Below are 15,769 nucleotides of genomic sequence, written 5' to 3' on the forward strand. Positions count from 1 at the left end.
GTGTGTAAAATGAATTATTTATTAAAAAGAAAAACATACTGTATATAGTGTACACATAACATGATAGTATATTTAGGGGCAGAGAGAAACAAATTTAGCATCCACTCAATTACCCCTCACCCAAAAGCACTTCAAAAAAAAAAAAAAAAAAGGTCCTGCAAAATGAATGATAATATTTACAGGGTCAAAGCGTTGTCCAATCCTCTCGTTTATGCTTGCATAACGGGTCTGGCCTCTTTAGCTTTGAGATCCACTCCTGAGCCCGCAAAGCCAGTCCCACCCTGTCCATGAGCAAAGAGACATTTAAACACTGACTTTTTGCATTTGTGACATATTGAGACATTTTCTTCAGCACTATTTCTCTTATACACACCCTCTGAAGGGGTATGATGTCCTTCTCTTTCAGTTTGTCTCCAGTCACTGGATCAATCATGTCTTTCCATATGAGCTTCTCCACACACTCCATAGTGACTACGGCTCCACTTGAGGGAAAGACAGTGCACACAAAAAGAGAGAGAAACTAGAAGTGAGAGGAAGGACTAAATATATAAAAAGGTATGAAGCCAGATCAATTCTTGTTGAATAAACGATGTAAAAGTCAAACTCACGAGGGTCTGAGAACTGCACTGGGCACCGAGTTCCCAAGCGTGTCTTTGGTTACTGCACACACGTATCTGTCCTGAGGATCATGTAAAACATTTTCTGAATGGTTCAAAAACAAGGTATACAATAATTCAAAGTGTCATTATACATTACTGTTCACAAGTTTGGAGTCAGTCATTTTTATAAATATATTTAATATATAAATATGGAATATTTAATTTATTATTATTTAATGTAAACATTTCATTACTTTTATTCAGCAAAGACACATTAAATTGATCAAAAGTCACAGGAGAGACTTTAATAATGTTACAAAAGATTTATATTTCAAATAAATGCTGTTCTTTTGAACTTTCTATTAATTAAAGAGTTCTGAAAAAATGCGTCACAGTTTACACAAAAATATTAAAGGGGACCAATTATTCCCCTTTTCTTGATTTTGTGGTCTATTAGAATAGGTTTTTAATACTTGAATGTTTTTACATATTTTACATTGTTGCAGCACCTCTTTTCCTAGTCTGTCAGTAACGCTCTGTTTAGTTCCTGTCACTATGAAGCCCCTCCTCCCAACAAGCGTGCTCTGTGCTCTGATTGGTCGGCTGGACCAGTATTGTGATTGGAGTGACTTTGTGCGTTGTAACTTTACACATTTTTCATGCTCACACAGTATGGAAGTAAAATAATGCCAAATGTTTTTGAAACAAAAAAAGCCTGTTGAATTGCACTACTTAAAAAAAAAAAAAAAAGGCATTACATTAACCATGCTTGCATTTTAATGCATTGTATTTTTAGGGCTTGCATTTTTATGGGCTGAAATTCAGCATGGTTGAATATTTAAGCTGTGAATATTTCAATTCAAAACATTTCAAACACATTTTCATTATTAAAAATTCAATAATCCATATTCACCTTTCATATATCACTTCCAAATATTCAAACGGTTTAAAAATACAACCCATAATATTCAACAGGCAATTTTGGGTCCATTTTACAAATTCAGTGGTTCAAACAAAAACAATAAATTCAATGTTGACATCCTTGAACTGCAGGAAAAGCAGTAGATTACCGAGCATAATCTCCATCTGCTGTTAGTCGACCTCACCAGCAGGAGGTGCTAGCTTGTGTTGTTGACGAAGACCAGAGCAACAGTTAGTTAGAGCAAGCCATTCATTCATAAAAACTCATTTACAGCAATTGAGCATGCATTAAGCTTTTGTGATGATTATCTGGGTCAGTATAAATGTGGAAAAGATGATAAAGACACAAAAGTTGTTTATGTTTAATTCAATAACTTTCCTTGTTACTTTCCCTGTGTAGCCTATTATCAGCTTTCTCTACCATGAACGGGATTATAATCGGTTTCCCTCAATACCTCATCATACTCAAGGATATCGTAGCTGAATGGACTAATACAGTGATATAAAAGACCAAACTCGCACCTTATTGGGGATGTAGGCTGAACTAGGCTACAGGCAAGCAGATGGACTCAGAATATGAAATAAACACGCAAAGTTTCATGCTGAGCGTTTCCCAGTGATATACTAGCATAAAATCAACACTTGATCAATTAATACTAACACTTTCTCTTCTATTTTATTCTATATATATATATATATATATATATATATATATATAAATAAAAGTATGCCTACATTTACTGCATTGGATTAAACTGGGAAGGGTCATAGTACTTGCATATTGTTGTCCTATTGTTAGTTTAATTGTAAGTCGCTTTGGATAAAAGCGTCTGCTAAATGACTAAATTTAAATGTAAAATTGGCTTGACATTGAACATTCGCATATTTAGGGGCCGTCTCTAAAGTTGCATACAACATTGGTATACACGTTTCTAAATTCAATAGCTAACTTAAATTTATTTGAAGAAATATCAAAAATCTAAAAGGTGTGCATTATGCATAACACCTACATGAACACTTTACAGTTGGTTTTATGACTAAGTCGTTCTCTTCAAATGCTTTTGATGTTAGAAACGTGTATACCAACGTTGTATGCAACTTTAGAGACAATGTGAAGCCAACATTATGCCAGTATATCAATGGGAAACGCTCAGCATTAAACTTTTAAGTTTAAGTTAATACCGTGTATATTCTGAGTCCATCTGCTTGCCTGCGAGTTTGGTCTTTTATATCACTGTAATAGTTCATTAAGCTACGTTAAGCGTTTTATATGTCCAGCAGGGGAATCCTGAAGTATTGAGGGAAACCCTGGTAGCTACTGCATGCAGCACATCGCCGCGATATAAAGTTAAGGCAACTAAACAACCAAGAGAAATATATGTCTACCTCAAATGTAACATTGGATCTGTACATCCGCATCGGGGGAATAACATTATAATCTCGTTCACGGTAGAGAAAGATGCATTTAGGCTACACAGGAAAAGTAACCGTAAAGACACTGAATTTAACATAAAACAGTCGTCATAATAATGATGATAAAATATACACAAATACACTTAAATTGCTGTAAATTAGTTTTTTTGAATGAATGGCTTGCTCTAACTGTTGCTCTGGTCTTCGTCAACAACACACGCTTGCACCTCCTGCTGGTGAGGTCGACTAACAGCAGATGGAGATTATGCTCGGTAATCTACTGCTTTTCCTGCAGTTCCTGGATATCAACATTGAATTTATTGTCGAATTTGAACCACTGAATTTGTGGAAGCGAATTTGCAAAGCGAAATAAAATGGACCGAAAATTGCCTGTTGAATATTATAGGTTGTATTTTTAAACAATTTGAATATTTTGGAAGTGAAATAGGAAAGGTGAATATGGATTATTGAATTTTTAATAAGTTTTGAATTGAAATATTCAACCATGCTGAATTTTATCCCATAACAATGAAAGCCCTAAAAATACAATGCATTAAAATGCAAGCATGGTTAATGCAATGCATATTTTTTTCAAGTAGTGCAATTCAACAGGCTTTTTTGTTTCAAAAACATTTGGCATTATTTTACTTCCATAAAACAGCAACATTACACACTAAAAAAAAGTAGAAAATGTATTTATACATAATACATTAAAAAAAACATAATAGGACCCCTAAGTAGCATAACTGTTTTCAACATTGATAATATTGAGAAATGTTTCAATAAAATCAATGAAATTAAATCAGCATTAGATGTATTTCTGAAGAATCATGTGACACTGAAGACTGGAGTGGTGGAGTCATTTTTGAACAACTAAATGCAGCCTTATTGAACCAAGGAGACTTTAAAAACATTTTATAAATCTTACCGACCCCAAACTTTTAAACTGCAGTTTATGCAGCATTAAATAGGAACAGAGAGATGCGGCTCAGGAGAAAGAGAGGAAAAGGTGGGAGATCACAATGGTTTCCTTCTTACTTGGCGTGTGAGGAGGGCCACTCGGTCCAAACTGGGGTCCAGTGGAGTGAAGCGCACTGAAATCAAATCACTCATCTTCAAAGGACGTCCTGACATGGGGCAGAACACTGTCTTTGACTGAAAAAGCAGGAGAGGAGGAAAATGATAGATATTGGGTCAAAATAGTTCTTTATATCTTTGTGAAGTGTATAATCTTGCATGTTGATCTGCCTAGTGTCTCATGCAGGGTAATAAACTTTGAAAGACAACAATCATGACGAGAAGCTAGTGAGCACACAGAGTGGAAAACCGATTGAACCAGGAGGCGAGATGGACAAACAAACCAATCAAGGGCATCATGACCGACCAAAAGAACATTTGGCAGAAGCATGCAAACTGATTTCAGGGTATTACAATTTCTTGTGTAATGTTCTTCCATGAATGATATGAGACTACAGAAGACCCAAGGTTAGGGACACGTGGCTGGCAGAGAGGGGAAAGTGACAGATCTAGAAACCTACAGGTTTTTTAACCAAGGTGGGCTTGGCCTCTGGTGTGAGGCTGGGGATCCAGAAGCTGGGCAGAGCTGAAGAAGAACTGGACTCCCCTGCTGAAGTGTCAGAACTGGTTGAGCCCTTCTGGCTTTCATCATCTTTAGATTTACCTAAAGAGAATTGAGTTAACTTAATCAAGCAGGAATATGTGTAATCTTATAGTTATACTTTACTAAAGTGGTTCCCAAACTTTTAATAGTGGCGTACCCCCTGAGGCATTTACCATCCTTCTGCAAACACTCTTCCACTTAGACTACAGTCACACCTTTTCCATTAAGGAACCATTTTTGCCTCCTAAATTGATTTTTCAAGTTATATAGGTAAAAATACCTATATAAATAACTTTATAAAATAAATAATGTTTTAAATAAAAAAAATGTTCAATAGAGAAATATGCAATGGTGGTAAAAACTAAGTGATACTTTTAAATATTAAATTAAAACCGCCAGAAGCTGGCGGTAAGTCACTGGCTGTGTCCGAAATCGACCCCCATACCCTTAAAGGGTTAGTTCACCCAAAAATTAAAATTATGTCATTAATGACTCACCCTCATTTCGTTACAAGCCCATAAGTCCTCCGTTCATCTTCGGAACACAGTTTAAGATATTTTAGATTTAGTCCGAGAGCTTTCTGTCCTTCCATTGAAAATGTATACACGGTATAAGGAAATAAAGACATCATCAAAGTAGTCCATGTGACATCAGTGGGTTAGTTTTGAAGCATCGAAAATAAATTTTGGTCCAAAAATAACAAAAACTACGACTTTATTCAGCATTGTATTGTCTTCCGGTTCTGTTGTCGAGCCGCGTTCAGTGACGCTGCTGACGTAAGACGCTGCTGACGTGTCTCTGGTGCGCCCGAGCTTCGTTCACAGTCTGAGGAAGACGCACGCTGTAAACAAAACAATCTTCGCAAACATGTCTAAGGATTTCGACACAGAGGAAGACCAGCCATATTTATTTGAACCCGAATACAGGGACGCACAGATAACACGTCAGCAGCGTCACTGCGGACTCGTGAACGCGGCTTGACAACAGAACCGGAAGACAATACAATGCTGAATAAAGTCGTAGTTTTTGTTATTTTTGGACCAAAATGTATTTTCGATGCTTCAAAACGTTCTAACTAACCCACTGATGTCACATGGACTACTTTGATGATGTCTTTATTTCCTTTCTGGACAGGGACAGTATACCGTACATACATTTTCAATGGAGGAACAGAAAGCTCTCGGACTAAATCTAAAATATCTTAAACTGTGTTCCGAAGATGAACGGAGGTCTTACAGGCTTGGGACGACATGAGGGTGAGTCATTAATGACATAATTTTCATTTTTGGGTGAACTAACCCTTTAAATAGATCACTATTTGAGGGGATAGCCATTTATAGTGGTGTCCGAAACCATAGTGGACATTATTGAGTGCACTCATTCAATCCCAAAATGCACAGCAATAATGAGTGTACAACTGATGTATGCTCAACAGCTAGAGAATACCCATTATGCATTGTGACAGTCACGCCCATTGTCATGCCGAATAAATTCCCGTGTCTCTTCAGAAGATGGCGCCTGCAGCTGAATCATCCATCCATTCATTAATTTTCCAACTGCTGGTCAGATGTGGCTACAGCGTAATTTTATATAGGTATAAATGTTTTATTTAAAATTATCATTATTAAACAGCAAGCCCAAACTATGCAAAAGCGGCAACTCTACCAGCCGAACTCTTCACTGTCCAAATTCACTCACTCATTTTCATTCACTCCTTTCAGTGGACTATATTAGTGGAGAAATGTAGGGAATAGTGAATGAGGGTATAGGTGGCGATTTCAAACAGAGCCACTGTCTTAATGAGTGAGTCATCGAGTCATTCATTCAGTAACGAAGCAAGTAGCTGTATTTATAATTTAATCATTAACTCTCACGATTCGTTTAAAGCCACAGAATCGTACATGAAACACCGCTGTGAGTTGTAATGTCCTGCTGTGGCTTTCGTTGAAACTATTATTTTTGTTGCAAAATAGAGCAAATACCAACAATACTGTTTAAAATGTACCTTAATATTACCCTTTTTTTGGTTGACCTGTTGTATCATAATCAATGTCACATTTGCAATTGTGTGGATATTTGGGAACAATTGCAGTCTTGCTCGTAAATGGGCTTATGCACGCATAACTTCCGCGTTTGACGCAAGGATGCTCTTGCGTTTCCGGTTGGGGAGATTTAAAGCGGAGGAAAACCGAGGAAAACGGTATTATAGCAGAGTCTTTAAAATTTACTGTCCTCTCGTCTTTGAAACGAAACTTTAATACGTTTAGATGTAATTTTATATATAGTTATGTTTATTTAATATAATAAACACAGAAGCATAAACAAAATGAGGGGTGTCTGTTTTGTCTGTTTTTGTGACTAACGTTTCTTTAGTATAGCAATAGAGTATAAAAACCAATATAAATTCTCGGTATAGCATTGGACTCTACGATCGGCGGAAGTAATCCAGCATCCTTAGACCTTCACCGGAAATAACGCCGTGCATAGAGCCCATTATATTATCATGTAAATTACATAATGAAATGAATTATTATTATTATTATCAACATTAAAAACAAAAACTCACACAGGGTATGTTTTTGTATCAAAGAGAGTTTGAGTCTTAATCGATCTCAATCCACTCGCTGTGTCTATATTTGTTATTCATGCTAGTAAGTGCTAAATCCCCACTTTTACAAAGGTACATAGTCGGGAATCGGGATACATTGTCATGTCATGTACACGGGATTTTTCCAGTTAGAAATACATCCTCGGTTTAATGTTATTTAAGGTGGGTAATTAATCCCTCTGTCGCTTCACGTACCCCCGTTTGGGAACCACTGCTTTAGTTTAATCTTATCCTTCAATTTCCATACCTGAAGTGAAGGGGTTGATTGGCTTGGAGACGATGTTGTTCTCTCTCTGTCTGAACTTCTCAGCTCTCTGTCGCTCCTCAGACTTGGACTCCAGCTGGCCTTCACTCTTCAAAGCCTGTTTCTGCTTCTCATATGCCTGAGTTTATAAATATATGCATGTCTGTTAGACAAACAGAGAAGGACATTTACATTTGGAGCAAAAGAAAGACATATGTAAAAAGTGCCCAAACCTTCATTTTCTTGGCAATTTCGGTTTTCTGGTGAAGGATGTATTGCAGAATGGCTTCTTTTTCATATATGTATCCATCCTCACTGCAGTAAGCAAACATAAACAAACACCAGCTGCTGACATGTGAATTGGCCAGTAACATCCAGCATATACAATTAAGGCGCATAAACACTTATATAACCGCATGCAAAGACAATTTCACCAGCAAAACAATTAACGTTATACGTGTAAAAGTGGGACTCTTACGTACGTTACAACAGGGTCCCTGCAGGGCTGCAAGGAGAGACAGCAGCAGTCGAAATCTTTGATCGCATCCTTCCCCAAACGCACACTCTGTGTCCCATAACCCGAAGCGGCTGGAAAAGTCAAGAGAGATGCACAATTTGTTATAGTAACTATGTGTAATGTATTAATATATTTAAGTGACATAACACCACAGAAACATCGTTAGATAGATAAATAAGAGAAGGGGTTCATTACCGGTGTCTTTCCTCTTCTCGTGATAAGTGTAAACGGCTCCTGCTGTGCAGTTCTTCCCGTGTCGAGTCATGTTTGTCTTTTACAGAACAAAAATCTATCGTTTATGTGAGTTTAGTGAACAGATTTATGCACAGTTTTACATAAATACACGTTGGCCCACTGATTTATAATTGCTTAGTGAGGTAGAGATGAGGATTGGTTATCAGGAAATTTATAATAGTCGTACATGTTACTAAACTAACACATATAAATCAAACACAATATGTTCTTTATATCGTAATATCGTATTCAGAAGCGCAGAAGTCGCTGTTTACCTCCTACGATCGTGAACCGGAAATGACCTTCTTCTTCTTCTTCTGTTATTTTTTTGGCAGTTTACAGTCAAAGTGTATTACCGCCATCTACTGGGCTGAGATGCAATCAATGAATGTCATTCACAAAAAAAAAAAAAAAAAAAAAAAAAAAAAAAAATCCTATTTGCCAGTTTTGTTTCTTTGATAAATGTTATCATAGCATTAGTGATGTTTCCTGATCTATTCTCACATAATAATGTTTCTAACGAAAAGGCTTTTTTGACTGCATTCACTTCCCTCTTCAGTTTTTCTCTTTGTCTGGAGAATCTTATGCACCTTAAAATAACATGATCTACATCCTCTCTCACTCCACATATCTCACATTTTCCAGATGGATGTTTATGTATAATGTGTAAGCTATTATTTAAACCAGTATGGCCTATTTTCATTCTTGTAAACCAAACCTCTTCATGTCTGTTTGAATAACTATGTTTGCTACTTGAAATATCTTTTTGTATATTGTATAAGTGTCTACCTTTCTTCTCCTTATCCCATTTATCTTGCCATATCTTGTTAACTTTTTGTTTAATGAGTACCTTAACTTCTGATTTACTGAGTGGAATGCTTAATTGAACTTCTTCTTCTTTGGTTGCCTCTTTTGCCAGCTTGTCTGCTTCCTCATTACCATCAACTCCTTTATGGGCAGGAACAAACTGGATTGATATTCCCTGTTGACTAATTGCAAATATGATATTATTAATTTCAATCAATAAGTCCTGTTCGACATGATGATTGTCCATTTTGAATGGATGTGAGAGATGACATAGAATCAGAACAAATAACCGCTTTAGGGGGCCTAACTTCTTCTATCCACTGCAGTGCCATAATAATGGCTGTCATTTCAGCTGCAAATATGGACAGATGATCTGATGTTCTTTTTTTAATAGAGATTTTGTAATCAGGGATCTAAGCTGCAATACCCGTTTTACCATCTGAATCTTTAGATGCATCTGTATATATCTGTGTTGTATTATAGTCGGAAATGACCTGTGCATGGCTCTTCTTCTTCAGTGACCTGTCTATGAATTTTATTGGCAGCTTGCAATCTTTGTGCATTACCGCCATCTACTGGACAAAGGTGTGATCACATTGGGACGTGAAAAATAATTTAACCTTTAACATCCCATTCCCAGAGGATCAGAGCAAGCTTCAGCTGGCGGCTGGCGCTGCATGTTCAGCTCCTCCAGCTTCAACCTCAGCTCAAACTCACGAAGAAAATAAAAATGTTCACCCAAAAATGAAAATTCTGTCAGTAATTACTCACCCTCATGTTGTTCCAACCCCGTAAGACTGTTTTGTATACTGAACATCCATAGTCAAACACTGATTGGATTATTGCAATATAAATTCTTTTCAAAGAAGAGCCTGACGTCCCCCAGCTATACCCTGAAAGACACTTCAAAAGATTGATGGCTTTCTTACACTTGTCCACCATTTTCTGAACATGATTTTTAAAAGTGAGTTTACTATCAAACCACACACCAAGATATCTTAAGTCATTGATCTGTTTGAGAGATTGTCCATATATCTTAAGATCTATTGTGGGTTTTACCCTTTTCTTAGAAATACAGATGAATTGCGTTTTTTCCACTGAAAGGGAAAACCCCATTCAAATGACCATTTTCCAACCTGACTAATTGCTGTTTGCATCCTTTGCTGTAAATGTCAATATTACGGCCCCTTACCCACAATGCTCCATCATCTGCATATAATGCCCTGTTTATCCTTTGGTTCACTCCATCAAACACATCATTAATCATATTAAACAGAATTGGACTGCATACACTACTTGTGGGGTGCCATTATCTATTGTGTATGTACTTGATTATGTATGTTCTTCCATTACGGAAACCACTCTGGTATGGTGTGATCAGCCCTCTGCTTTCTAATATGTACCCTAACCTTTTAATAATCATCCTCTCCATGAGTTTACATGTTAGACGTTAAAGCTATTGGTCTGTAGCTTTTGACATTCGTTTTATCCTTTCCTGGTTTCCCTATAGGGACTGTGGGGACTATAGGGGAATGTTTCCTTTCCACCCAGTGGGCAGCTTTCCTCGCTCCCAAATTTTGTTATTGTGCATGGCACAATTTCTGAATAAAAGTTTACAGCGTTGGTATCATCTATAGTCTTTGGTATCTTAGTTATGTATTCGTATATGTGTACCTACGGTATGTATATAGATATGTATACGTAGCCTATGTATGTATATAGCCATATGTACGCATGCGCCATGTTTGGTTGTAGTACATTGGTCTCAGTTTTTCCCCAGAAAATAAATCCCCCCAAAAGGTGATCTACCTACTAAACAAACAAACAAATAAATAAATAATACTGTTATAAATAAATAAATAATTTATTTGATCTTGATTATCGTAGATATTCTGCTAAAATAGTATTTTACAATTTACACCAAGGACGAAATAACTAAACAGTTTTAGTCTTAATTCAATGACAATTTCGAAGTCAATAATGATACAGAGCAGAGGAATCTTTTTCAGAACGTTTTATTCAAGCTAACGAACGTTTATTAAACACACTGACTGACAATCAGAATCCACCTGGCGTTAAGCACGTAACTGCAGCGCGCTCTTATAAAAACAGAACGTTATCGTCCCTTGATGCGTAGACCCAAATATAGCCTAGTAATCGTTCTTGGTGTGAATGGGTCTTTATTCTTGACCCTAGTGTATAGTCCTACTTTAATTAGCTGCTTAGCCTCTGTTTCACATTCTCTCTCACCCAGATAGTTGTGTGTCTTATGAAATTCAGTGAAGTTCTTTACTACAGGCAGTAGCTGATCGTTTTGAGCTGCAAGATGGCGAATGGCAGATTACATAATTGACTATGGTCAGACAAACATTTTAGCTTTTGTACGTTGCTATTTGTACATATTGACCCACTAGAATCGTGTCATATAGTTCTATCAAAAGATATAAAATCCATATATCTAAAAATCCTCTCCTGTTCAGAACTTTTCCTTTTGTTTTTCTGCTGAAGAAATAAATGCACAATTTGACATAGCCTTAAATGATGATACAGACTTCTTTAGTTGGGTGAGGTAGCCTATCCATTTAAGGCCATAATTCATGTAGCCTATAATTATCACAACCCATGTTTGGAAATCATGTTGCGTTAGCTGAACGATTGACAGCAAATAGGCCTAAGTGAAAAACATACATTATGGTGTCGACAGTGATATAAAATGCACTTTTTTTTATAGGCTATTTAAAGAATCATTTTTTGAACTTACACATAAATAAAACGTCCCATCATTTTATTCCATAAGTAGCCTAGTGTGAAAACAACACAGGTTTGCAATTACATTTCATATCATAACTTATGTTAATAACAAGACTGTTTAAAAGGGAAACATGTTATTCAATTAAATAAACTTAATTTAAGGTAATTAAATTATTTAAATTCCACGTGTATGTATTGACCTGTAGCGTGTGATGCGATTACATCAAAAAGAGAAAAAATAACTTAACGACAATGAACATAACGCTACAATGTAAATAAAATCTGTGAAACGCAACGCCCAAATGCACGTTCCTCTTTTGGCCACATGGTGGTATGAAGTGGGTTTAGTTGTCATCGTCGTCATCACCATCATCGTCGTCATCATCAAAGACATCTGCGACAGTCCTGAAAAAAGAGAAGAGAATATAATATCATTATATTATTATGATTATAACAACTAGTATCGCAGCTTTATTTGCAGCAGAATCTTACTTATAGATGGATCCAGAAACTGAGTCAACAAAACCACCTTTGAGGAAAATTTAAAATATGTAATGAGTTCATAACATAATCAGACTTTATCCACAAATTATCCACAATCTAAACAACTAAAATGTGCATATTGTTGTCTAACAATAAGTTTTTCTTACCTGGCTGGCAGACGGTGTCACAAACAGGACAGATATAGCACTTTCCACAGTCCTGAAGAGACAAAAGACAGTTAAAATGTCCTGATAATTTCATGCTATGATTTTTTAAATAATTGTGTAGTATATGTGTATTTTTATAGGGAAAAGAACCCCATCAATATACACACTGTAAACCTGAATAAGTTAGCAAAACTCACAAAATGTGTGGTAATCAGTTACGTAATTTTTTTTTAAAGAAATTCAAAGTTTAAGTAAGCAGAACTGGCAGTTTTTTATTTTGTACTTATACATTTTAATTACTCATATCTTGAAATAGTTGTGTTAACCTAAATCACCCTAATTTCAATTTAAATAATTTTAGTGGTGGAAACTTGGCTAGCTTTAACTAGCTAATTTGGTAAATGCTAATTTGTTCATTGGTAACTCAATGCGTAACATTTGCTGATTGAATAGACAATAAGGCATATTTCTGTTCTCAAACCAAGCTCATGCTCCACTCGTCACCATGATGGTAACCCCCCAAAAAAACAACATAACAGAAACTCTATTAAAGTAGCATAGCAAAACATTAAACAATCTCCCATTTAACATTAATCTTATAACATGTCATTTTAGCAATTACTCTCCCTTTTGATGTGTCATGGCAAAGCATGCTGGGAAATAGAAATTCCAGCCCAGTTTCAGTTGAATTTAAGTTTGTCTAAATTAAAAGAAACAAGTTCATAAAACTCAAAACAATGAAACAATTCAGATTACTTAAAATGTGTCCGTTTTGAACTCAAAAGAAGAACAAAGTTACAAATACTCATAAAAGTTAATTTGATTGAACTAATTTGTTGAATTTAAGTTTAACCAACCAATTAATTAATTTTGAGCATTAGGGTTTACTAGCTTCAGACAACCACATAATTAGCATTTAATCAGCTACACTGTAAAAAGTGATCAGTTGACTTAACTTAAAAAAATTGAGGAAACCCGTTGCCTTAAAATTATTAAGTAAATAAACTTCATGCTTAATCGAAAAAATTAATAATTTTCAAGTTCACATAACTTACGTTTTTCAATTAAGCATTACGTTTAATTACTTAATAATTTTAAGGCAACGGTTTTACTACATTTTTTAAGTAAGTGAACTGAACACTTTTTACAGTGTATGTGTGAATTCGATGCTGTATTTTGGTGGTACGTATCCTGAACAGAGAATCAAATTAAGCCTGAAAAGCAATATTCAGTGAAAAAGTTAAAAGGGTTGCAAATAGAGGGTAAATTACGTTAATCACTCAGGGACTAGTTAGTTTTGGAACTATAGTGATGGACTTTAGTTATTGAAAAACTCTTTATTTCCCATAACTTATATGGTAGAGAAAAAAATCACTGTGAGAAAATAATGTGATAACCGGATTTCATGCAAAATGTGGGACACGGTCAATAGCCTATTTCCAGAGCCGGATTAACGCAAAGGCAAACTAGGCACGTGCCTAGGGCCCGATTGGCGGGATGGGGCCCAGACAGAGGGACAAAAAAAAAAAAAAAAAAAATGTACCTACAAATGTCCTATCTACAATTTATTTAAATATTTATTAATTAACTAAAAATAGTGACGATGTTTATCTTAACCATAGACTGTTACATTACGTCACATTAACGCCAGCCCATCAGGTGCTGCGAAGCAAAAGCCTAAATAAGCACGCAAAGAAGCACAGCTCGTAATGCAGGTGTGTGCGTTGTCGTCATCTATTTTGGAGTGATTGATTGCAATGTATTCTAAATATAAACTTGTACTGTAGATCTGCGTCATTTCTGGAAAAACCATTCACCGCTTTATTACGAGTTTAAAAGAGCGCGGGCGTCATTAACGTGCCCAGACGCGACGCTTTGAATTTGCGCGTACAATGAATAACATCGCGTCGGGAGCTGACTAAAAACGCTACAAAAGTAAAAGACAAGACGTTTGTATTCAAAGTTAAAAAGCCAACACACTACAACATTTTTAAATGTTTCAAATAAAGGATCTCGGGTCTATCTTCTAAATTCTGCTGATGATTAGATTATAGGGCTACCCTGTCTGACATCAGCCTACTTACGCCAATAATATCAGTTTAGAATTTCTTTTTCTAATCAGTAGCGACCGTGTCTTTCTCTTCCACTTGATTTGTGTATAGCAATTTAAGCAAGCAATGCAATGCATAATATCATATTACTTATATTAATAATATGACAATATCTGCAGTCAATATTGATTAAATGGGAGGGGAAAATCCTGGCCATACCAGCTATGAAAAAAATGATAAAAGCATATATCACTGAAGTGGTATTCTGGAACTGTGAATAAATTGAATAAAACAGCAAAATAACAATAACAATAAAATCTTCATTAAACAAAAAAGAGATTACCTTAGATGAAGTTTGATTAATATGTACATACAGTAGGCTACTGGTAAAAAGTCTGGACAGATTACTATTTTTAATGTTTTTGAAATAAGTTTTTTATTATGCTCTACAAGCCTGCATTTATTTGATCAAAAAAACAAAAAACAAAACAAAAAAAAACAGGAATATTCAGCAAGGATGTGTTAAATATATAAAAAGTGATAGTGAAGACAAAAAAAAACAAAAAACTTTTTAATAATAAAAAAAACCCTGAAAAAAAGTATCACAGGTTATAAAATAAATATTAAGCACCATTTCTAACATTTGATAATAAATCTGAATATTATAAAGTTTTCTGAAGGATCACATGACACTAAATTCAGCTTTGCATCACAGAAATATATTTTGAAGTATAGTAAAATAGGAAAACCATTATTTTAAATTTTTAATAATATTTCACTATATATTATTTTTCTGTATTTTTGATCAAATAAATCCAGGCTTGATGAGCGCAAGAGACTTCTTTCAAAAACATTAAAAATAGTAATGTGTCCAAACGTATGTACTGTGTAAGTAAAAACATTTAAAATTAAATGTTGTATAAATTAAAAGGTTAGGAATCATATATGTTTTAAGAGTTTTTTATTGGGGATGGGGGGGCCTCCAACATGAATATTGCCTAGGGCCTCCAAATGTCTAGAACCGGCCCTGCCTATTTCGTTCTGGTAAATGAAATTAGTTCATAATTAAAATAGTTCTTACAACAATTAATTGAATATGAATTCAAAAGATAAAGTCAATATAACGATATTGTGGGGGGAGTACACTATATTCATGAAATGTACCTGTAATAGCTCAGTGAGCAAAATCATACAGTGCTGAGCTACTGGTCTTTCCTGAACTGAGTGTGTGCATTGTTTTGTATTGAGTTGTTTAGTAAAAGTTTTGTAGTTATCTAAGAAAATGTGTGTTTGTGGTGGATTTCTCACATCGCAGAAGTCGCAGTGTTCAGAGTCGTCTCCTTTTTTACATGG

At 35.4% G+C, this 15,769-nt stretch overlaps 2 protein-coding genes across 2 annotated transcripts in view; both read right to left on the minus strand.

Moving 5' to 3' along the window:
- Position 1: 1 nt before the first annotated feature.
- nosip (nitric oxide synthase interacting protein) lies at positions 2–9,475 on the minus strand. Its single transcript, XM_056255261.1, has 11 exons — positions 9,459–9,475; positions 8,433–8,459; positions 8,119–8,194; positions 7,889–7,994; positions 7,640–7,721; positions 7,410–7,545; positions 4,472–4,614; positions 3,972–4,088; positions 609–679; positions 374–482; positions 2–281 (listed from the first exon to the last, which is right to left on the minus strand). Exons 3-11 carry the CDS (start codon positions 8,186–8,188, stop codon positions 210–212), a joined length of 906 nt encoding a protein of 301 aa, XP_056111236.1. The 5' UTR covers positions 8,189–8,194; positions 8,433–8,459; positions 9,459–9,475; the 3' UTR covers positions 2–209.
- A 2,257-nt stretch (positions 9,476–11,732) lies between these two features.
- Positions 11,733–15,769, minus strand: part of LOC130088483 (germ cell nuclear acidic protein) — a 7,492-nt gene continuing 3,455 nt past the window's right edge. Inside the window, exons 3-6 of the mRNA XM_056255263.1 lie at positions 15,725–15,769; positions 12,366–12,417; positions 12,208–12,244; positions 11,733–12,120 (exon numbers count right to left, since the gene is read on the minus strand). The exon at positions 15,725–15,769 is cut by the window's right edge and continues 24 nt beyond it. Of these exons, the coding sequence (XP_056111238.1) occupies positions 12,060–12,120; positions 12,208–12,244; positions 12,366–12,417; positions 15,725–15,769 (195 nt within the window). The 3' untranslated portion in view covers positions 11,733–12,059. The remainder of the gene's footprint in view (positions 12,121–12,207; positions 12,245–12,365; positions 12,418–15,724) is intronic.

The sequence above is a fragment of the Rhinichthys klamathensis genome, unplaced genomic scaffold, assembly GCF_029890125.1.
Source record: "Rhinichthys klamathensis goyatoka isolate OS25496 unplaced genomic scaffold, OSU_Roscu_1.1 h1tg000119l_1, whole genome shotgun sequence".
In the NCBI taxonomy this organism is placed as follows: Eukaryota; Metazoa; Chordata; class Actinopteri; order Cypriniformes; family Leuciscidae; genus Rhinichthys; species Rhinichthys klamathensis.

Excerpts from the sequence above, each read along its gene's own strand:
- nosip (XM_056255261.1), bottom strand. The coding sequence starts at position 8,188 with ATGACTCGACACGGGAAGAACTGCACAGCAGGAGCCGTTTACACTTAT. Across the intron at positions 7,722-7,888 it reads TGCAGGGACCCTGTTGTAAC|TGAGGATGGATACATATATG; the intron begins GTACGTAAGAGT and ends TGCTTACTGCAG. Across the intron at positions 7,546-7,639 it reads AAATTGCCAAGAAAATGAAG|GCATATGAGAAGCAGAAACA; the intron begins GTTTGGGCACTT and ends TTATAAACTCAG.